This window comes from Danio aesculapii, chromosome 13, assembly GCF_903798145.1.
Source record: "Danio aesculapii chromosome 13, fDanAes4.1, whole genome shotgun sequence".
Lineage (NCBI taxonomy): Eukaryota > Metazoa > Chordata > Actinopteri > Cypriniformes > Danionidae > Danio > Danio aesculapii.
Window position 1 is genome coordinate 35,342,683 of NC_079447.1, and position 24,191 is coordinate 35,366,873.

At 35.7% G+C, this 24,191-nt stretch overlaps 1 protein-coding gene across 1 annotated transcript in view; it reads left to right on the forward strand.

Moving 5' to 3' along the window:
- Positions 1-24,191, forward strand: part of atrn (attractin) — a 132,033-nt gene that overhangs the window by 9,470 nt on the left and 98,372 nt on the right. Inside the window, exons 2-5 of the mRNA XM_056471480.1 lie at positions 9,012-9,214; positions 18,852-19,020; positions 19,108-19,198; positions 20,808-21,057. Of these exons, the coding sequence (XP_056327455.1) occupies positions 9,012-9,214; positions 18,852-19,020; positions 19,108-19,198; positions 20,808-21,057 (713 nt within the window). The remainder of the gene's footprint in view (positions 1-9,011; positions 9,215-18,851; positions 19,021-19,107; positions 19,199-20,807; positions 21,058-24,191) is intronic.

Here is a 24,191-nt window from a genome sequence, read left to right on the forward strand (position 1 = left end):
GCATCGAGTCATGATTTAGAATCATAAACATTTAGAAAATGTTTATCTAGATGTAACACCTGAATAGGCATGGGCCGGTATAAGAATCTGGTGGTATGATGATCTTGGTTTCATTAATTATAAATGTCTGGGTAAAAAATAAAACATTTTCTCCCTTTAAACACAATATATTTTATGTAAAAAAAAACATTTAAAATATTTTGGAGCAGTAAACATGTCAGGCTAAATGATTCAAAATAATCATTGACTTCTGCAGTCTTCATTAGTTTCAAAAACACTGATTTCTTTACAATTTGAAATAGCATCTTTGGAGATCTTTTCTGCTGGAGATACTGTTGTCTTAAAAACGTAAATAAAAAAATCTTACAAATACCATAGGTATAGCAGAAAATTGTGCTGGTTTTAAAACCTTGACTTTTCCAAACAGCGGTATACCTCAATAATGGTTATCGTCCCATGCCTACACCAGAAAGGAAGTATTTTAGAGACAAATTAGAAAAATGGCTAATTTTTGTCGATAAATGGCCAAACGTGTAGAAAAAAAAAACTGGTTTTGAAAATAACCGTTTTCAGGTGGATAGCCCATGTAGACTAAGAAGTTTTTTAATTTATGTCTCAATTACATGTTCATTCATTTAAATATCATTCCTTTAAGTAGTTTTTAGTCTAATATTGTTTTACATTATTACTGTTTTGTTGATAATAACGTATTGCTAATTACAAGTAAATGTTAAACTTTTGAAGGTTGGTGTATCCAAAGATATAATTGCAGTTTGCTGTCTCTTTAGCATTTGAAATCAGTCACTAGTTTCCATTCACTTCGGATCATTGTTTAAAGGGTGTCTTCCTGTATAGGGGGCAGAAAGGAAGTTCACCATGGTTGAGAACAGAGATTATTTCTTGAAAACAGGTTCACTGTTACTATCGTGGACTTTGAAACTATAACTTTAAATGACTGCTTGTTTACAAAGCTTTCTCGCACCGGTGAAGAACAGCATAGTTTTATTTAGGTTAGGTGTCTTGGAGTGCCAGAATCATGGGTAATATTGTGAGTATAAATTGGGGGAAATATGTATTAAACTTGTCACCATTTTTTCTCAGAAAACATAAAGGGTGCCGTTGACTTAAATTTTCACCAGATGTTGGTAACAACCAAAGAAATCCATATGTGCAAAGACAGCAAATCTAATTAGTTTACAAATTAGGTTATGTGTAATAAATTCAAAAGACACAGGGAAAAAATATTGAACACATGAAGAAAGGGTGGTGTAGAAAGGCAGTGAAAGCCCAGACAGCAGCTGAAATCTCTCAGTAGTTATTCAACAACCCTCTGCTCTTTGTCATTGTAAATTCATATCAGTTACTTCAGTCCAACATCTTCATTAGCAGGATGATAAAGATGAAACAAGAGTGGACATTTCAGCAAGTCAATGATCCAAAACACAGCCAAGGAAACTTTCAAATGCTTTCAGAGAAAGAAAATCAAGCTGTAGAATGGCCCAGCAAATCACCTGACTTGAATCCAATAAAAAAATACAAATTAAAGATCAGATTTGATAGACAAGATGCACAGAACCATCATAAACTTACATTCTGTTGAAGTCTGTGGAAAAAAAAAAAAATCACACCTGAGCAGTGCCTGACTTCATTCTCCATATGAGAGGCATCAAAAAAGCCTTTTTTTGAATAAAGTATTAGATATATTTCAGTAGTTCAGTATTTTCTGCTTGTGCTTCATTGTTATTACAAACAACTAATTTTTCAGATTTTGTTTTGATTTATTTTGTTTGTATTGTTTTGGTTTACATCAAAATCTGGTTCAATTCCATATCAACAGCATCTTTAGAAATATTATTCCCAGGAGACAAAAAAACAAACATGATGTGTTCAATACTTATTTCTCCCAGTGTATATAAAAAAACGGTGCAGCTAGAACATCTACCAACAAGGATTTACTCTGTTATAATGGTCATGGTGGTTGAGGAACTTTTAAGTTTCAAGCTGAATAAAAATGTTTTTCTCGAACTGTGTCAACCAGTAAGCTGCTGTTGCCTTGACCTAACCCAGAGTTGTCTTGTTTTAAGATAGCAAAGTCCCACATACATATGAAATATAATAAGCTGTGTTAAATTTAGAAAAAAAGGTAAAATGTGTAATTGTTTAGTTAGAAAAGCAGCCTTGGGCATGCATATGGTGTGTGAAACTCACCGTGTGACCATTTTCATGTACTGCACCCTTACTATTCTGCTATGCATAGTTTTGTCCATATTTTTATTCTATGGCACCTTTAAAACACTAGAGATCAGTTTCTGTCAGAAAACATAGAGTTAGTCACAATTTCTTTGCTGTATTGCCAGCAAAAACTAATGACAGATAGCTTGATATATCTGACAGAGATAAATACAGTGTGAAACTTCATCATAAACCGAGTTCACTGATAAGTGAATCTGTGTTTTTGGGTCAATTTGATAAAATGTCAGTGGTCTTTTCTAGTAAGTGCTTTCTGATTGTGTCTTTTTAACTTTGATTGACTTTTAATTAAATAGTGTGAAAGATTGATATATAAAAATGTAATAATTGTAAATGAAAGAACCCTGGGTTTTTAGAAGGAAATTAATGGTCATAGAATAGGAACAAAATTAAGTAAATAAAAATTAATAAAATTAATAAAATTAATAAAATATTTTTATATTTTATAAAATATAATAATGGGATTAATTTGTTTTTGTTTGGGGAGCGAATATGCACACTTAGAAAGAAATGTTGCCATTGAGTCATACAGAATCATAAACATTTTCTAAATGTCTATTTATCTGTATATCTTCACTCAAAATATGGCTTTGGCTGCTTGTTTAAACTACTTATTTAAAATGAGTTAAAACAGCACAATTCTTAAGAGTTTTTTTGAGAACTTATTTGTTTTATGTTCAATCTACTTAAATTGCAAAAACTATTAGGTTAACTTAAATGACTTGTGCTGTGACAGCGTGAAAGAACTGTGTGGAACCCAGCATTTTTATAGTGTATGTTGGTGTATCAAGAAATAACACCTGACAGGAACAACAAGTTAATGAAAACTTGAGATATATAGATTTACCCCTGATGCATATTAGCTGTTAAACCCTTCATAGTTTCATAATAATATAATTAAAACATTAGTTTTTGCCTGGTATTTGGTGGGAAAAAAAGTTCCTAAACCCAAGTTAAAACCCAAGTTCAGTCAAAAAAAAAAGTCACATGGATTTGGACAAAAAAAATCACATTGGAGCAATGCATGTAACATCTTTTCACTCTCCATATGATCACAAAAAGCCTTTTATATAAATTATTAAATACATTTCAGTAGTTCAGTACTTTCTCCTTGTGTCATTCCATTGTTTTTACATTGATTCCATTGATACATACATACATACATACAGTACACTTAGGTAAACCTGTCCAACTGCTCGTTAACGCAAATTTCTAATCGGCCAGTCACATGGCAGCAACTTAAAGCATTTAGGCAAGACCATCTGCTGCAGTTTAAACCGAGCCTCAGAATGGTTAAGAAAGGTGATTTAAGTGACTTTTAACGTGGCATGGTTGCTGATGTTAGATAAGCTGGTCTGGGTAGTTCAGAAACTGCTGATCTACTGGGATTTTCACGCACAACCATCACTAGGGTTTACAGAAAATGGTAGTGGCAGTTCAGTGGGCACAAATGCCTTGTTGATGCCAGAAGTCAGAGGAGAATGGCCAGACTGGTATGATTTGATAGAAAGGCAACAGTAACTCAAATAAACACTTGTTACAACCGAGATATGCAGAAGAGCAGAACGCACAACACGTCCTACCTTGTGGTTCTTCATCAGCAGAAGGCTACAATTCACACAGGCTCAGCAAAATTGGGCAATAGAAGATTGGAAAAACGTTGCCTGGTCTGATGAGTCTCGGTATGATTTGATAGAAAGGCAACAGTAACTCAAATAAACACTTGTTACAACCGAGATATGCAGAAGAGCAGAACGCACAACACGTCCTACCTTGTGGTTCTTCATCAGCAGAAGGCTACAATTCACACAGGCTCAGCAAAATTGGGCAATAGAAGATTGGAAAAACGTTGCCTGGTCTGATGAGTCTCGATTTCTGCTGCAACATCTGGATGGTAGGGTCAGAATTTGAGGTCAAAAACATAAAGGCATGGATCCATTCTGCCTTGTATCAACGGTTCAGCCTGGTGGTGGTGGTGTAATGGTGGTGGGATTTTTTTTTGGGCACACTTTGGGCACATTAGTACCAATTGAGCATCGTGTCAACACCACAGCATACCAAAGTATTGTTGCTGACCATGTCCATCCCTTTATGACCAGAGTATGTGCCATGTCATAAAGCGCGAATCATCTCAGACTCATTTCATGACAATGAGTTCGCTTGTACTCAAATGGCCTCTTTGTCACCAGAACTCAATCCAATAGAGCACCTTTTGATGAGGTGTAACTGAAGATTCGCATCATGGATGTACAGCTGACAAATCTGCAGCAACTGTGTGATGCTATCATGTTAATATGGACCAAAATCTCTGTGGAATATTTACAGTAACTTGTTGAATTTATGCCATGAAGGATTGAGGCAATTCTGAAGGCGGGGGTCCAACCTGGTACTAGTAAGATGTACCTGAAAAAGTGGCCAGAGAGTGTACATGCATACATAAGTAGCTTGTATGCATTTTTTTTTGTAAAGAGACAAAGCTAAAACTGATTTATTATTATTATTATTATTATTATTATTATTATTATTATTATTATTATTATTATTATTATTATTATTATTATTATTATTATTATTATTATGTATCTAGATGGACCAACATAGATATGCAGAGAAGCAGAAATTTTGAAAATGATTCCGAATCATGATTTGATGGTAACATTTGTGTAATAACAATGGAATAGTTAAAAAAAATACATTGCTTTTTTTGTGGGGAAAAAGTTCCTTAACCCTGTACTACTAGACTTCTAATTCTACTTTTCAGTTCAATTGAAGAAAAAAAAGTCACATGGATTTGGACTGATATGAGAGTAAGTAAATGCTAAGCAGTTTTGGGTGAACTGCCTCGTTAAGACTTTGCTGGAGAACACGAGCACAAACAAGAAAATGCAGGTCAGAGTAATTTAAGACGAGCGAGACAGAGGAAACGCAGATGTCTTTGACCTCTGTGTCTGATCGTGTGGAGTCCTGACGAGGACTGCAGCGGTTCCTATAACTACTGCATTCACAAAAAAAGCACTATAGTGCAGCCTCAAGAGAACATCAAACACCGGGCCTGACACTCACGCAAAGCTGAAAGACAGATGGTAGACTGCCTGTTATTCTCTGCTGTCCCTTTCTTCCTTGTTCATCTGTAGAGGAGAGTGAGCTGCCTACTAATGCGCCAGTTCTTGCACACTTTAGCTCAGGCTAATGCTCTGTTCACTTATACTTCTCTCACCTCATTCAGTTGTTTATGATACCTGCTGGCTAGGAAATTAATTATTAACTTGAGGTGAAGTTAAAGTTTTAACTGAAACATTTAGATTATATCAGCTTTGTTATCCGCTTGTTAAATCTGAGTTCACGACATGATTTTGTTAAAGATTTGCTTTAAAGGTCTTGTAAAGTGCTTTGAAATGTGCATTTTTATTCGATGTTTGACGTAATCTCAACCAAAACACGAAGAAAGGGTGGGAAATAGTGTAGCTCCTCCCATTAAAAAAAAAAAAAAACAGCCAATAGCATATTGTTTTCCCACTGCTCTGTCAGTTAGAGCGATTGAGCTCAAGCTCATCAAATGAAAAGCAAATGAGAAGCGTTTTAAAGGGGGCGGGGCATGTCAGACACTAGAGAGCATTTGATTGGTTATGATGTGATGAGAAGCTGTAGTGTGAGTTGATATGAATAAAACCGTTGACCCATTTAGGCGGAAGTGACAAACCACATGCTTTAGATGTTTATAACAGTTTTATATCTTCTGAACACAAATTTTGTCACTGTTGTGGAGCACACTAGATTATAGACATAAAAAAGTTTAGTTGAGCTTTATTGTCATTCATCTGCGTGTGTGGACATACAGTGGAATAAAATGATGTCTCTAGCTGGACCATGGTACTAGAAAAACAAATATAATAAATATGAACACAACACTGGATAAAAGAGCGGTAATCTAACTACATCAACTTTACATATAGTTTAAGACCGACTACACAAGTAATTTTACATAAGACTGAATAGGGCTGCACAAAATAATACAATTACGCAATGTACGCATCCACAATATTCACGTCGCAAGATATGCAATGTTTAGTCTGAATTATAGTTCAGCAGGAGCCATAGAACACGTGGTTTGTAGAGTCACTGCTAAGTTTAACCATAATCGAGTGAAAGTTTATCATCTGCATGTGTTTTTAAGGCTTGTGACTGAGCATTACAAGAGTGTTTAAAACATTTGGGCACAAAAAATTATGATGTTTAGGGGTGTAATAAAGATTAATTGTATTTAATTATTTATATCAAATTTATATGCAACAACAACAAAAAAATACTTACAAATTTTATCTTGTTCCTTGTCCAAAAATTTACATTTCATAGTGGATTTTATAGGGATTCTCTCATCAGGATTTTTTGCAGTACTGATTCCTTGTCATGGTAATTGGCCGATACAGTCTACCGATTCTGATGCTTCAAATTTTTAATGCCTGAAGCACATTTTCCCTCCAAGTATGAAACCTAAGTGGAGATCTCTCTTTATCTAAGAATAAATGAAGGATGCTGCAAATAATCCCTTAAACGCGTCTCATAACCATTTACAGTAGGTGTGAATATGTCATGGTCAGAAGTAGTTTTAAAGAAAAAAATTGATAGCACAGATAAAAAAAATAATTGGTAAGAAAAATGACTTGCAATGCAATTCGGAAACATTGCAAATGATGCAGAATTCAACGCGTCTCAATCAAGAAAAAGTTTGGAGTGCACATTTTATGCATAAGAATTTAAAATGTAAACATGTAAATCCATTACTACTTTATTAAAAGGAAATAGGTCTATAAACTACTGTTTATTGCAATAAGTAAAGTGAACTTGCAGTATTGTCAAAAACACAGAAATTTCTATTCTTATATGTAAAAAGGCCTGAAACTTGCAAGGTCATTCAAATATTTTGCTCATCCCCACTTGCTATCAGTTCATGAGATTGGCCACATCAGCGAGAACCGATCAAGTCATTATTGGCCGATACCAATTTACGGCCGCTCAGTTGGAGCATCCCTAGTGATAAGATTATTTTGCTTAGCCAATTGGCAGATAATTTAGCTTATCACTAATCAATTTTACTTATCACTTTTGAAAGTAAAAATAATGCAATATTTTCACTTGATCTTAGAATTTTTTGATATTTGGGCTAGAAACTAGACAAAATAAGAAAAGCATTTTTTAATTCAATTTCTGTTCCTGAATACTGTTAGAATTCCCGGAAAACCATCAAATAGAGCTATTCAAACCATTTTGTGAAACTGTATTCATATCTCAATAATTATGGATAAAAAATAAAATATCAAAATATGAGATTTTTCCAATATCGTGCAGCCCTAAGACAGAACACAATTGTGCATGATATTTATGGTTAAAATAAACAAGTAGTGCAATATGATTGGTGGTACATTCACATGTAAACATTGAGTAAGATGGAGTTTAGGGGGGTTGTCTCTATAGACTATCCATGCCCAGGCGTGTTTGACCCCCATTTCCTGGTTCATTTGACAAGTGTGAGTGCTCTGTATTGGGCACAGGCATGGTTCAGTTGGCTGGCCCAGGCCCGGTTGGAAGAGGTGTGCCAGAGCGCGGTTCAGTTGGGCCTGAAACTGAAGATGCGACGTCACTTTTAAGGGACTGTTTATATAGTTTTATTAATCATTCTTGCTTTTCAATGAACGCGAACTGTCATAGTTTTTTAAAGATGCAAACCCCTCACTGCACACCAGCTAAACCTTCAGCAAACTACCTAATACGAGCAGCATGAGGACTTTAATGATCATTTATGTGCATCAAATCTTGTGGATGTGTTCAGCAAAATATTTGACTGGATCACTGCATCCCAATTGACTGAAATAATGCAAAACGATAAAATTAAAGCAATGTCCAGTGTGCTGAGTGACAGCTGGTCTCTTCCTGTTAAACTGAAGTCACATCATGGATGACGTAAATATGCTTTGGCTCGGAAGGTAAAATGCCCTGTGAGTGTAGGTTATCGTTTGTACAGGCCATCAAATTTGTACACGGAAACAACATGATTCAATACATCACAACTTTACAAGCGGATTGTCGGCTAAATTCTTTAGACAGGTCACTGTGACATGGCTCTGCCTGCGGTTGAATAAGCTTTTCTAAATCAAGACATTTTGTTTTCTAGTCTAAACATCCACTGTGTAACCAGACAGCTTTTTATTGGGGAAATTGCTAAACAATATTGGCAGCATGTCATGTCAAGGGAGTACAATGTGCACTGGAAAAAGTAAATGCCTTGGCAATCAGTGCAACAAAAGGCATGCGCTAGGTGTGGTAGGTGCAAGGAAAATCATTAAACTGAAGTTATTCCCCCTTAATCAGTATGAAGAATGAGGTTAAGCATATTGGGATACGTATTTTTGTATTGCAGATTTTAAGCTTTAAATAAGCTTGCACTGTAAGCATTGACTTTTTTGTTTAAAATAATGGCGTTAGTCCGAATCAGCAGGTAGTGGAAGTAAATATTATCAGTTTATTCCAGATTAAATGCACTTTTTACAGATCTGTAATGGGATATAACTGGTGCTGAAACAGGCAGGTTTAATTATATTCTTGATATCATTTGAGCTGTGTACAACTCTATTTTAAATCTTAAAAAAAAAAAAATAATAATCCATTTCACTTTTTTCTTCACTCTAAATATTGGGGTTCATTTAGCTATGGTCTCGTCCATCAATACTGACATGAGATTTCCTGCATTTTTCTTCTCCATCCAGGTTGAATACATGTCCCAATAACTGCTCTGATCGAGGGGAGTGTCGTGTGGGAAACTCCAGCGAGTCTGTACAGTGTGTTTGTGAGGATGGCTGGAAAGGAGAGGCCTGTGATGTGCCCTACTGCTCCTCTGACTGTGGCTTTCCTCTGCGGGGACAGTGTAACAACAGCACCAAACGCTGCCTCTGCAAACCAGGATGGCAAGGTAAGCTGGCTCTGCATGGAAATGATAATAGGGGCTGTCACACCAGAGGAATTTTTTTACAGTTCCAAGAGCTGTTGGCGGAAGTACCTGGTTTTTAGCTGTGTCACATTGTAAGAACTGGGAGTGAGTTTAGTTCTAGGATTGCTATTTGGGGGAACAATAGTCTAATTTCCACTGAGTGGTGCGATTCAGTTCAGTAAAGTGAATGTGAAGGGCACCTTTACAAGGCTTGTGTCTCCACTGCGAAATGGTACCCTTTTGGTGTGTGACAGAAAGTTGTGGTCAATGTCATTCTTGCTCTAAGTAAAGTAAAAGTAAAGCCGTACGGTCATTCACAAATGGCATAAGAAGCACTTCTTACAAAACAGACGCAACTGCAATGCAAAGTCCCAAAATGCAAAAAGTGAAAAAACCTGCAAGTTCTGAAAGAGATCAAGCCTCAGCAAATATAAATTAAAATTAATGTAATGCATTACTTACCATGAAAAGCAACTAGTTATGTTTTGGGGGAGTAACTCAATTTTGTAATACATTACTTTTAAAAGTAACTTTCCCAAACACTGTATATAACACCTACAGACCCTTACAGTCTTCAAAATCTTACCAATTATAGAAAAAAATTGCAAAAACATGCATTAAGGTCTTGTTTGTACTGAAAAACTGTTCAAACTTCTCATCAGTGGATTTATTCTTTACCAGATCTTGTTAACTCCTGATTTAGGTTGCTAAAAGAATCATTTGTTCATTTGTTTGTTTGTGCTTCACTCTTAATTCAAATTAATTAAATTCAAATCACCTTTATTTGTATAGCGCTTTTACAATGTAGATTGTGTCAAAGCAGCTTCACATAGAAGATCATAGTAAATTGAAACCGTGTCAGTTCAGTTTTCAGAGTTGTAGTTCAGTTTAGCTCAGTTCAGTGTGGTTTAATAATCACTACTAAGAGTCCAAACACTGAAGAGCAAATCCATCGATGCGCAGCTCTACAGATCCCAAACCATGCAAGCCAGTGGTGACAGCTGCGAGGAAAAAACTTCGCCAATTGGCGAAAGTGAAGTATTGAAAAACCTCGAGAGAAACCAGGCTCAGTTGGGCACAACCATTTCTCCTATGGCCAAACGTCTTTTGCAGAGCTGCAGTCTAGGTGCTGGAGAAGCTGGACGTCAGCGAGACTCGTCTGTCCCCGGAGTGTCACAGGAATCAGTCTCATGCTCTCCTCCATGACCACCACAGCAGCTGCTCAGGATACAGCCTAGTTTATCATGAACCAGGCTCTCGCGTTTATCTTTTTCTAAACTGATATGAACTTCAATAACCACGCACAAGTTATTATCATGAACTCATGTTCAATATATTATTTTATTATTTAATTTACTGTTATTACTATATTATTTCAAATATGGACATGCAGTAAGCACACAAAAATAGAGAGAAAAGGCAAAGCCACTTGTAGACACCTTTGTAAGCAACAATAGAGGACACACATCAGTTTCTGTTCTAACTTCTTGGCATGGTCATAAGAAGACCACAAGGTTTGTTTGAGTTTGTGTCAGTCATGGCTCATTTATATGCATGTAGTGTCATGTCCCGGCTGTATATTTAAAAATGGAGCTTCCTGTGTTGTCTTTCTCCTGGCTTTTTGCACACGCTTGACTATTCTCGGTAAATCAATAGTGCTTAACTGCGAGTCTAGCTCCACCGTTTTAGTACGCTTTCCAAAAAGTGGTATGGTTTGCTTTTTTGGTACCTGACAGTGGAAACGGAAAAAAAAAACACATCGTACCAAACTTTACTAAACTGTATTGATCAGTGGAAACAGCCAATAAATTTAACTCCACTTCAGAGCAAGGTCTAATCCAGCACAACAGAAAACACACTGACTTTACTAGACAATAATTGGGTAAAAGCATGTGCAACAAAATGCTGGCACAGTATTTTAAAGTGTATAGTAGGACACACACATTAAAAAAGTGAATGCTATAATCTTTTATCTGCTTTTGAGTATGGAGTTGTGTTCTCTCTCATATGTAACACAACAAGTAGACAGGGGTGATTTAGTCATCAATTTTGCGGTTTCAGTTGCATAACTTATTTTTCTAAGTTTGTTCTCCATTTTCACAACACAACAAAAACACAACTCTGATCACGTCTCCGTTTGTGGATTTTGTTGAAGACTGATTGACGTGGCTGTTTACTGGCCTAAGTCACTTCAGAGTTGCTGCTGACAATTTTAATGCAACCAGCTAAATTGGTAAATTTGTTCGTAGGGGACCTTGGCTGGGGCTTAGTTCCTATAACTGTGTTACGGTACCTACCTGGTTTGAAAATGTCAAATAAACTGGACAAAAATGCATTGTTGCTGTTTGTGAATGTAAACGGTCTGCAAAGTTTTAAAGGTTAAATTAAGTTATTGCTTGCCAAAGTTTAAGTTTAACCACTTTATTAATCCCACAAGGGAGAATTGTAATGTATGACACACATATAAACATAACATGAGAACAATATAATAAGGAACTATGGGGACATAAAAACACCCAGTATCCTTGATAATAAATTCAAGAGAAACTTAAAGAATTTTAATACATTACAAAATAAATGCTTCAAGGTCAACAAAAACTTTTTAAAACTTAAATATGATAAAACCTAATAACCTTTGGAACAATTGTATATTTGCATCTAATAGATCAGTGTTTCTCAACCACATTCCTGGAGGAACACCAGCTCTGCACATTTTTCATGTCTCCTCAACCAAACACACCTGCTTCAGATCATCAGCTCATTAGCAGAGACTGAAAGACCTGTAATGGGTGTGAAGTACAAAAGGACATCCCAAACATACAGTGTTGGTTGTCCTCCAGGAATTTGCTGCGCTCAGAACTCTACTAGGCTCTGCAGAGTCCTTTAACTCAACTCTGTAGATGATTCTTGTTTCTAAGAGAAAAGTGATGAGCACCAGCATAAAAAAGAAAAACTTGATACTCTAAATCTTTTTTTTTTTTTTAATTGTTCACAGTTTAATTTCCCAAGAACATGGATTCTTTGTATGAATGCTCCAATTGGCCAGAAATCAGTATTGGCCAATTATCACATTTCATGACTTGATCGATACTCACTAAACCCTTAAGTTATAATAAACAGTAGTTTAGGTTTTCATTTAAAAATCTTATTTAATGTATGTATTCATTTGTTTGTTGTTTGTAAATTTATATTTAACATTGAAATGTTTTTGCCATGAAAATAGCCTTGGTTGCTGACATGGCATTAAATAAAATATACATTACATTATATTTTCATTTAGTAATGAAGTAATAGATGCATATAGGCGATAAGGTGGAAGGGTGCTTTATGCAGTGACACAGTTATATAAAGCTTGAAGCATCAGAATCTGTATCAGCCAATCACTGCAACAAGAAATTGGTTCTCTGCAAAAATCTTGATCCCTAAATATTTTGTTTACACTTTCTTAATGATGGTCTGTGTTCTGCTGGAACTTTAATGAGGTATCAAATATTTCAACAAGATACTTAAACTGCTATACCCTTTCAAACTCTTTTCCGTAAAGTAACACCCGATTCACCTCTGAGATGTTTTCCTAAAATAACGTGCCATCTTTTTGGTTTTAGGAAGGAAGCAATTCTGAACTCGGTATATCTAATTTTACCTAACTTCCTGTCTTTGTTGGTTTGTACCAAATTTGTGTAATCCACGCCTGTGGATTTCTAGATTGCCGGTGACCTTCAAGAACTAGTTGTAGCTGGATTCAAACCCAGAAATGTCAAATCAAACTCTTTTTGCACTCACTTCTGTCTACACAGGTTTATGAGAGCTTGGGTTGTAATTTATACTGTAAAACCATAATCACTGCACAATTAACTGTATTTAATGTTAACTGTATTGAAGAAGCCTCCAGAGAAGAAATTTTGATTTCATAATGGGCGTTTTGATTTCTGACATGTGATTGGTCTTCCAATTAGTCAACACACTTGGTCATCTGACCAATCAGAGCAGAGTAGGCTCTCAGAAAGAAGTTTAGAAAGACAGGATCCTTAAATTAACATTTTGTTATGGAGTTATAGTACACTGACAAGCTACCAAAATCAAGTTTTATTGATTTAATTGGGCAGAATGAAATTGAGATAATTGTTCTGTGATGATGTGCTGTTTGTGTGCCTTGTGTGCCTTTTAAACTTAATGAACTCAACTTCAAACTCACTTCATTTCTTAGGTCAAGTGTTTGAAATAAATCCCTCTGTGAGATGGTTCAGTAGTCATGTGATTTATTAGTTCCACTGACTCAATGAAAGCAGTTTCCTGGGTTTCTTTTTCATCTGAATTTGGATTTTTCAAATGAGAGCACAGGGCTGGGCGATTAATCGAAAATTAATCAAAATCATCATTCAGAACCTATAATCGATCAAATTTTATCAGGTCAATTTTTTTCAAGTACTTTCCCTACCGCATGTGGAGTCACGTGAATTTGGTTAAAATTTCCAATTAATCGAGATTTGGATTTTAGGCCAAATCGCCCAGCCCTAGAGGGCACCCTCTGACCTTTTGAGGAGATTTACTACTGATCACACAATCGTACTTTGCCCAGTGCTTAGTTGTTGTTGTTGTTGTTGTTGTTGTTGTTGTTTTTTTTTTTTTTTTTTTTTAGGAAAAGACCTCAAACAAAATCTGGATGTTTAAAAATTGGTATAATATGACCATTTTGAATTGCACGTCAAGGTTAGTTCGGTTCAATGCATGTCAGGGTTAGTTCCGTTCAATACAGTTCTCTTCACACAGGACTTATTAGCACATGCTGTGTGAATTGTGATACAGAGTTTCTAGGGGTAAGTCACCATTCCTGATGTTTAATTTTAGTCGCTGTTGCTATGATTCAAGGAGTTACTCACAATGGTTATGACAATGAAAATGGGGCATGACATTGGTTATTTATACAGAATAAATGTTAACAGCATGACGTAGTGAACATTTCGAGTCATTCTAGGAATCTCTTTATCATCATTTTTGTTTGTAAATGTTTCGAAATTCACTCACAGTTCTGGGAATGTGTAGATCTTTGGTTTGTGTAATTGTTTCCTGCCTCTCTTTCCCCTTCGCATCTCAGCTCCGACTGCAGGTCACTCTGTCTCTGCTGTTGTTGGTGTTTGGGTGAAAGACGGTACTCTGTGTACTGATAATGTTTGTCCCAGGGCTAAATTTGCTTGTGTTCTAATGAGCTTGATTCTGATGAATGCTGATAAACCACATATGCAAAGTCCTTGGATTTAGGGTGGAAATATAAATTGAGTATGTATTTAGCTGACTTCAAGTGGCTCATGTATTAGGTGGCTAAAGTGAATGTTTGAGGACTCGAGGTATCATTTATGACTTTAGAATGGGGAACTGAAGTTATGCACCTAAGGTTATGGTTATCATGGCCCTATCATATGTGTGATGCAGAAAACTGAATTGTGGAATACCGTCATTAAAGCAGAACTGCTAGTCGTATAATGTAGAATTGCATAAAATTTGGCACAGATGAGTGTTGTATACAGTGATGGTATAAACTTGTGTCTGTGAATGTTAAAGCATAAAAGACCATTTAAATATGAATTTGTGTGTGTCTGTGTGAATTATGTTTGCTATGCATTGCACATACTCAAACACGTGTGGCTCACATGGCTGTTTTTAGCAGCTGCCGTTTCACTGTATGAAGACAGGAATACTTCTACTACCATGGAGCTGCTCTGAGAGTTGCTTCACCACTGTTTGACTATTTTGTGTGAGAAAAACATAGATTTTTATGTAGACCCAAAATAAATGTAGAAACTGACAAAAAAAAATACAATGGAGGCTTTTCACATTACACATTGTCCCTTTTTATTAGAGGCAATGGGTCGAAATTGAATACATTTCAAAAAAGACGTTGATTCCTTATTCTCATTATCTCAATAATTGATCCTACATATGATGGTACCACCAGTCGTACGTCCAGTGTAATCCTACACAACTGGCTCCAAAGCTAATATTCAAATCTACCTCCAGCGACACCCAACATCAAACTGCCAACAATCGATGCAATCAAGTTCCAACCTACATTTTTTAGAACATTCTGATAAACGTCACTAAGGAAAAATGGCCGATATCAACTTCCATTTCATGTCAACTCTATTAATCTATAATAGAATTTACGGGACTAAACAGTGTAAAGCCCTGTTCACACTACCAATGACACAAACTGAGTGACTATTACAGTGTGTTTCCACTACAGTAGGGGTGTCCAAACTCCATCCTTGGGGGCTGGTGTCCTGGAGAGTTTAGCTGCAACCCTAATCAAACTGCTCTGAACCAGATAATCAAGCTCTTGCTCTATACTAGAAACTTCCTGGTAGGTGTGTTAAGGCAAGTTGGAGCTAAACTCAGCAGTACACTGGCCCTCCAGGACCTAGTTTTGACACTACAGCTTTAAATCTGAGCTCAGTGCTACTGGCAAAGCTTCAACGGCACTGCTCTGGGACATTTTAAAATGTTCTTAAGTCAGCTGCTCTCAACAATTTCTCCATGCCATTTTCAATCCCATAATGCACTGTATGACCATTTAGGCTGAACTTCCATATGAATGAAATTGTGGCCTCCAGCACTGATTGCACATTTGACAATGTAGTGGAAATACCTTCATGCTGTAGAGCTTACACAGACAGTGATGAAGCCAATTATGGTATGGGGATGGTGAGGAGGCCATAATGGACAGAGGCCAGTGGACAAATTTGGCCAGAATGCCGGGCTTAAACTCCGAAGGACGTCCTGGGGTTTTAACGACCACAGAGAGTCAGGACCTCAGTTTAACGTTTTATCTGAAAGATAACACACACCGTTCTGTCCAAACTGCTTCCAGAAGTTGATTTACATCATAAGTGCCCTATAAAACTCAATTAAAATGTGTGTATCAAGCATCAAAATGCTTTTGTTTTTGCAAAAATCTAAATAAATAGGTGAATCTTTTTTTTGTCATGTAACCCAACTCTTAGTGTTATCTATTATGGCAGGATGATCTAAACATGTAATTGCTACATTAGCTCATCTCCACTGTGTTTCCCAAAATAAAAACGAAAAATTCAATGGGAAGTTTCAGATATGATAAAATAGCATATGAAACAAAAAAATGTGCTTTTCCCAGTTTAATATAAGTGTTGAGGCCGCTGCCTTTCTGACTCTCATTACATTACATCACTCGTCTGTGGTTTCATAATTGTGAGTTTCCAGCTTGCAATTACAAGGTTGATCAAGGCCTGAACTGTTTTAATTGTAATTACGGTAATTATGACAAGCAGCCACTAAAGCTGGGTTTTAGGAATAGCAGTGCAGCCCATGAAGCTGTGTGGTCTCTTATCTCTGTCTAGTCTGTTCTCTTCCTCTACTCTCCGTCAGAAGCTGAAAAGTGTGGAAGTGTTTAATTGCCCATCTGTGAACAACAGGTTGAGTCGCACTCAGAGCTGACTCATATTTCAAGTTCCTCCTTGGTTTCCTGTTATTTTAAAAGTTGTCAAGCAGCCGTCTTCAGTATCTTTTTAAAATTGCTTTATATTTCTGCATTTATATTTTTTTCACTGAAGAATTCAAAGTTAAAAGCTGTTTAATACGAATAAATGAGTTGTTTTGTGAATGTATCTAATAGTGGTGTAACGGATCACAAATCTCACGGTTTGAATCACATTATGGTTTTTTAGTCACAGAACAGACGATTTTTTGGATCAGCCAGAAAGGGAAGGAGACAATTGTTATTTGCTTTCCATTTATTACACAAACAGTACTGCAAGACACTTTTGGTTTTAACAAACAGATCTTAGAAGCTGTAATTTTATTACAAATAAAATGAAGAAATAATCAGCTGAGTAAAAATAAATAGTAAAATATTCAGTACTGTGAAAAATTTACCGTTCCTACTACTACTACTACTACTGTTGCTGTTAAACTACTACTGTTCTATGATAAATGTAGAAATCTAACATTATAATTTGTACAACCCATATTTATTTTTAGTCTCATTTTCAATAAATAATTCAATTATTCACTCATAAAACCTCATGCTTCATTGTTACATATGATGGTGAGTTTAATCTTTACCATAAACATGAGTGGTTGTATCTAACCTCTAAATGGTTATACCAGTACTTCTGTGCTATTTGACTGTTTGTAATTTCATAACTAACTCAAAGACTAGAGATTTAATCTTTTTGCATTTTCAGATTTGAGTGCAGCGATTCGAAGGATTAATAAACATATGCAAATCACCATCATTTACAATTTATGTTGCGTGGGTGTTGAGATCCTGATCTTTTAATGATTAATTGTGCAGCTTACACTGAATGCATTAATGCAAGCTAAACAAATAGTGACAGAAAGCACCTTTAATAACCTAAGAAACCCACCACTACATTCAAATAACCTACTACAAAGTCTTCCATCATCATTACGTTTTACTGGAAAGCCTAAATGCTTTCATACATGTGATTTGAATGACACGAGAGGTGATCTCTCTGCGATTGGTATAAATTTAGAATTAATCTACAAGAAAAAAAAAAAAGTATTAATCCGTGGGTCATGTGTGTTGCGATCCGTGATCTGTCACACCCCTAATATCTGATCGAACTAAGAAATATAGTGGATGTTCACAAAACTCTTTTAAAAATTAGAATTACTGTAAAAATGTTAAATATTATGATGTATTTTTAGCTATGTGCATGTAAAATGACTAATCCATTATCAACATTATAAAATTATATGATATATATATATATATATATATATATATATATATATATATATATATATATATATATATATATATATATATATACACTTCATAATACTAATCAATTTGATCTGATGGTTTTTTTATTTTATTTGTCAAGGTCAACTTTATTTATAAAGCACCTTAAAACTTGAATATTGACCAAAGTGCTTCACAAACATGGCAAAATAATAAACAACTAGAGAGACAGGAAAAATAAAAATAAGTTAAAAAAAAATCTGTACAGTAATGAGTCCTAAAAAAACTTGTATCACTTTATTTTGATGGTCCTTGCAAAGTTTCTTACAGTCTGTTGAAAGAGCAGGATCAGCAGTTATTAAGCAGGCAGTCTACTAATACTCAAAAGGAGCTATTGGCATTTAGTTGCAATGCAATTTTGTCAACAAAATGTGCAATAGGGACCATCAAAATAAATTAAAACTTTAAAATCAATTATCTGTTTCACAGGGATCAAGTGAATAGAGACCTGGATGGAAGAAATGCGTTCTCTCTTTTCTTTTTTCTTTGTTTTCGTCCCAATCAAAAAACGGCTGCTGCATTTTGGACTATCTGTTATTAATCAATCTGTTATTAATGTTATAAGTTATTGTGCTGCTTAATTAAAATGAAAGTTTTAACTTTTTATAATCTTTACGGTCATATTTGACCTAATTATTGCAGTTTTTCTAAATAAAAGTAATAATTTCTTTCAAAACCCAAATAATAATCAACATATTACTTTGGATTTTGCACATTACAGTTGGTGTATTTGAACAACAAATACAGTGTATTTTATTGTCAAAAGACATTCAAAATTCTATATATGCTAATGACATCTTGCGTGTGTGTGTGTTTTAGGCCTGGACTGTTCAATAACTGTACCAGCAAATGTCTCGTTCTGGACTCGTGAGGAATACAGTGGATATGGTTTGGTGCGGGCATCCCATAAGGCTGTGGTTCATGAAGACGTGATGTGGGTAATAGGAGGGCATGTGTTCAACTACACACACTACCAGATGGTGACTGCGTGAGTATACACACACACTTAAGCAAATTCACATGTTGTTGATAATTTTATTAGCTGACAGTTTCACTTTCTCCTTTTATCCCTCAGGTTCAACATCTCCTCTCAAAGCTGGATGGCATTAAACCGGTCTGTCCACTCTGTAACTGGACGCTACGGTCATTCTCTCTCCCTGCACGAGGTTTGTGAATGGATGAGCCATTCTTTAACATTTGTGGATTCTTATGGACTTTTTAAATCATTGGTTTAATTTAAGGGAGAATTTATGTTTATTTTTTTTATAAAATATAATTATTTTTTCATTTACATTTTTTTTTTATTTGACACACAAAGGTTAATAGTTCTTTCCTAATCTAATGTGTTCATTGTAATGCAGGGTGTCCGCGGGGTCTTAAACAGTATTAAAAGTTGATAAATCAATTATGAGAAAATTAGTTTTTATGAGGTCTTAAGTTTTGTTCAAGCATTGTCCAAAGTGTTGGAGTGACATTGTCCATGTCACTCCAAAAAAGCATAAATATATTTATTTTCCTCCTAATATTAACAACGGCCTGCTCGATCTATGCGATTGGTTTGGGCCAGGGCGCGTCCGGCCAAGCTTCTCCGTCCGGGTGATGTCACATAATTTGCGACAAATGCGGGAAGGTGATGTGACACTCTCCACATGTAGCGAAACTATAGAGTGAAACAGACGGTAAAATGGGAAAAATGTAAGTCTTTAAATGTAAGTCTATACTCCTGGTTGGAGAAAGACGAGTTTAAACAGAAACTTATTCTTTCAAGCTTTGTTTCTTCCGAGCTTATCTGAGTTTTGTTGCATGGTTGTGCTCCATTGATTTATTTAACTGCAACTGTTTATTAAGTTAAAGGTTTAATACTGATTAGAACTTGAAGTGGCGATGAGGTCTTAAAATATTCTGAGAAGGTCTTTAAAAAGTCTTAAAGAGGTATTGAAATTACTTTTAAGATTCCTGCATATACCCTGTAATGGCTAAATTCCATTAAATGTAAAGGACAGAGATTATAGTCAGGAAAGTATGGGGAGCAGAGAGAGAGGGAAAGCATCGACAAAAGACCTCCATGACCATCATAGTGCTATGTGTCGTCGCACTAACCACTAGGCTTCTGGCGCCAAACAATCCGTATAATGAATCCATCACATTTAACAAATGTTTTTAATTTAATTACATATAAATTTACAAATATATAGCTGCAATTTCTTTTAATCATGGGATAAAGCTTTAAAGAATATTACATATGAGCTTTGATTTTGGAGTTTCTGTATAACTACATATTACATAATATTATCTACTGTATACAAACAAACTTCACAACATCATTTGCACTATTAAAGCACTTATCTTTCATGGGCGGATCTTTTATCTTGCTGTATAAATGTTTTTAAATCCTTTATGCATTTTTAAACTTTTAGTCATTGGCTATACATTTAGCTGACATCCGAGTCAAGTACAGTACTGTATTATTCTTCAAATCATGCGATTTGGCTGTATCCATGTCCTGTTCACATGTTCAAACTCAAAAGCCAGCGTAAACAAATAGTTGATGACCAGAAACACCATAACAAACAAAGCCAAAAGTTTGGTTTTGTCAATTCAAAAGTAATCTTGAGTTTGTTAAATCACTATCATGGTACAGGTTTCATGTTCTAGTTTCCGTCAGGGCATCATTTCTTATGGAAATCCATTGAATTGATGTTGTGTTTAACTGAGGCCTGTGTGTGTAAAACTCGTGGTTACTTATGCTGTTTGTCTTTGTGTGCAAACATTCAGGATAAAATCTACATGTACGGAGGGAAGATTGACTCCACAGGAAACGTGACGTCAGAGCTGTGGGTTTTCCACACGAGGAACCAGTCATGGGTTCTGCTCAGTCCCCGAGCTAAAGAGCAGTACGCGGTTGTGGGTCACTCGGCACATACTGTCCAACTCAATCCTGACGGATCAGAGCCTGTCATACTGGTGGTGTTTGGACACTGCCCTCTTTATGGATACATCAGCCAAGTGCAGCAGTACAATATAGGTCAGTGACACACAGTCTTTGCAGTATGGTTGGGTTATACATTGAATATGAGTATTATTATCACAGTTATTGCAATTTTTGTGCTAGGCAGCAAATAATCGCATCCAAAATAAGACTTTAGCATCTCTAGCTGTCTGAAAGTTGTAAGCCATATGATGAGTGATGTACTGAAATGATACATTTCAAAATTCTATGTATTTTAATTATTATGTTTTATTTATATAGATGCATGTACCAGAAAGGGGTTGAAACGTCTAGATTATCTTTTCAAAAAAGCATTATGAATTTAGTTTGTGCTTCAATGCCAATTTAAATGAAAAAAAGTAGCAAAGTGTAAATTAATTGAATTTATTAATTAGAGAAAATTAAATTTAATTGTATTGACCAGCCAATAGGATCGTTCTCTCTCCCTGCATAAGGTTTATGAATGGATGAGATGTTCTTCAACCCTTGTGCATGCTTATGAACTTGCTTTTTTGTTTTAGATATTTGCTTTTGTTATCATTTTGTCTGTATTAATGCAAACAGTTTACATTTAGGCAAAAAATGCATCTAAAAAATGTATTTATCTTACTTTAGTCACGAAAAATATTTTAATACAAAAAAAAGTCCCTGTTGAAACTGCTGTATTTTACCTCAATGCCATTTTAGCACAACTAACACATCCTTTTAAAAAACTATATTTTGCATTATAAAAGGTCATATTTTGGTTTTAGGGGTCTCCAACAACAGGCTGATATGCATGCAATGTCAAAAAACACATTCAAAATATGCATTTGTTTTACCTAATTATCCCAACGACTCCCATATGATTTGTTCAGTGATTCATTTGTTCCCAAACTCCTCCTTTGCGTGAGGCTATTCTGCGCTGATTGGTCAACATACAAGTAAATGCATATTTTGCAAACAACAGAAAACGAGACGACAATTTTAAGCACACTAAATATTCTGTAAGAAAGAGAAACACTTACAGAATCTGGAGGAAGAAGAAACCGCTCGATACAAACTGTTTAACAGTTACTGACAAAGTCACATATATTAGTAGTCCTTGCTGATCCTTCCTTTAATAACAAACAGCTGGCAAATCCTGCGCTGTAGGGTAGGATATTGTATCAATCATCAGAAAAATGACAGGAACAAAAACAGCTCATACTGTGGTATTGTTGTGAAAACGAACTTTAACACTTTTTACCCCCAAGCCGCATGTGTGGCCATCTCAAGGTGATCGTAGTCTTCTTGTCTTAATCAATCCCATGATCCCTTGCAGGCACGTTTGCATTTTTCCGGATTCGACACTTTATATTTGGCGATGTTCCATATTGACGTTGACGTGTTCAGGCAAAACATCTGAACTAAGGACGAATCCTTCATCTGACTCTGAGTTGACTCAAAAGAATCAATAGTTTTAAACACTGTGCACTTTTTAACCCTCAGATGGATGTAGAGGTCTGAAGAGAAGTGGCAAAACAAATCCCACAGAGTCTTTATCTTTTTTATAATTTTATTATTGCCAAATACCTGTCATCATTTATCATTTATTTTAATTGAATTTGTTAAGAAAGACTTATTTTTATTGGTGTGTTGGCCAATTTAAAGGCTAAGTGTATGTACCCAGGCCTATTTAGAGTGATCAGATGTTATAAGTAATGTTAACACATATAAACGACTCATTCTAGAAAAAAGGCAAAAGAGCTGTGAGGCACAATTCATTTAAATCGAACGAGGACATTAAATTGACTAACCTATTCCAAAGAAGTTATGAAATTTTCGGGTCTTAAATTATATTTGTTGAGGTCTTAAAAAGCATTTAATTTTACTTTTAAAATGGTGCAAAAACCCTGAAACAAAACTGACATTTAGCGTACAATCCTTGCACAACCTACACTTTTGATAGTACCCAATTTAAACATGAGATTTTGGAAACAAGAACTAAATTTAGCGGGCACGGTCCGGTCAGGTAGAAAACAGGCAAGTCGGGCAGCGGGTGAACAAAGGCTTAATATACAGCGGTAGCCGTTGGGTGCGGAATAAAACCTGGCAGGAGCTGGACTACAAATTCAGTCCCGCACAGATCTCTAGCTGGATGTTTACATTCACTTAGAGCCGTGTTACACATGGCATGGGAGGTAATTTTCAAAAACCCATAATAGGGGCTCTTTAATAACATGCCTTCGTTTTGTTGACAAGGCAACACAATTGTAACTGTATATAATTTCAAATATTTGCTTGTCTGTTATTGTGCACTGCATCATTTTCTTTTCACGTCACAATTTCAAGATGGCTTGGGGAATAAATAAATAAATAAATTCAAAACAAAAAAAGCATCTTTTTAAGAGCAGGCCTCGGGACACCTGTGTTCTGTTCCTTTGAGTCTGGCTGTTTGAAAGGAAGAATTCATCCTGTATGAAAGCACCCTAATGCGTGTGCGCCCGCTCTGAGAGTCACAGTGAACAGTTGTGACCCACTTTCTGTCTGCTCACACCAACACTGTCATTCATCACCGAATTAAAACCGGGGCCTTTATTAATATTAGTTTTCAGTCTATGTGCTGTTTTGAAGTTGTGGTGGAAAAAATAATGCAACGGTTTTGATGATTGATTGTTGCTGTCATCTGGGCCACAGAGAGGGAGAGTTGGGCCAGTTTTCATCTTTTAGTTTTATAAAAGTGAATTGATGCCTGTGTGGTTTGAAATGAACATCAAACCACTGCTAGCGAAAGAGAAGCATCTATCCAGTTGGACTTTTGACTGTGAATCTTATACATACTGACAGACTGATTTTCTATGGTGTAGTCCATGTGCAGTGGTTTTAGTTTAAACTCTTCTGCCCTCTGGTGTTAAAAAGGAAGAGCAACAGCAAATCGTTTTTAACTGCACTGTAAAAAATATCACTGAATTAACAGGTTCTGTATTTTGTGGTTCACACGAAGACTTTTTTTTTAATGAAATGAACTGTCTTAAGGACGTTTTTAGCAAAGTGACACCAGGAAAATCTTTAGAATTTTTATCATATATTAGTGCTAAAACTCTTATTTATTTATCTATTCATTTGTTTGATTTTAAATAAAAATTTTGCATTATTGGGTGCATTATCTCAGCTCTGTTGAATATTTAACACCGCAGATTACCTGAGAG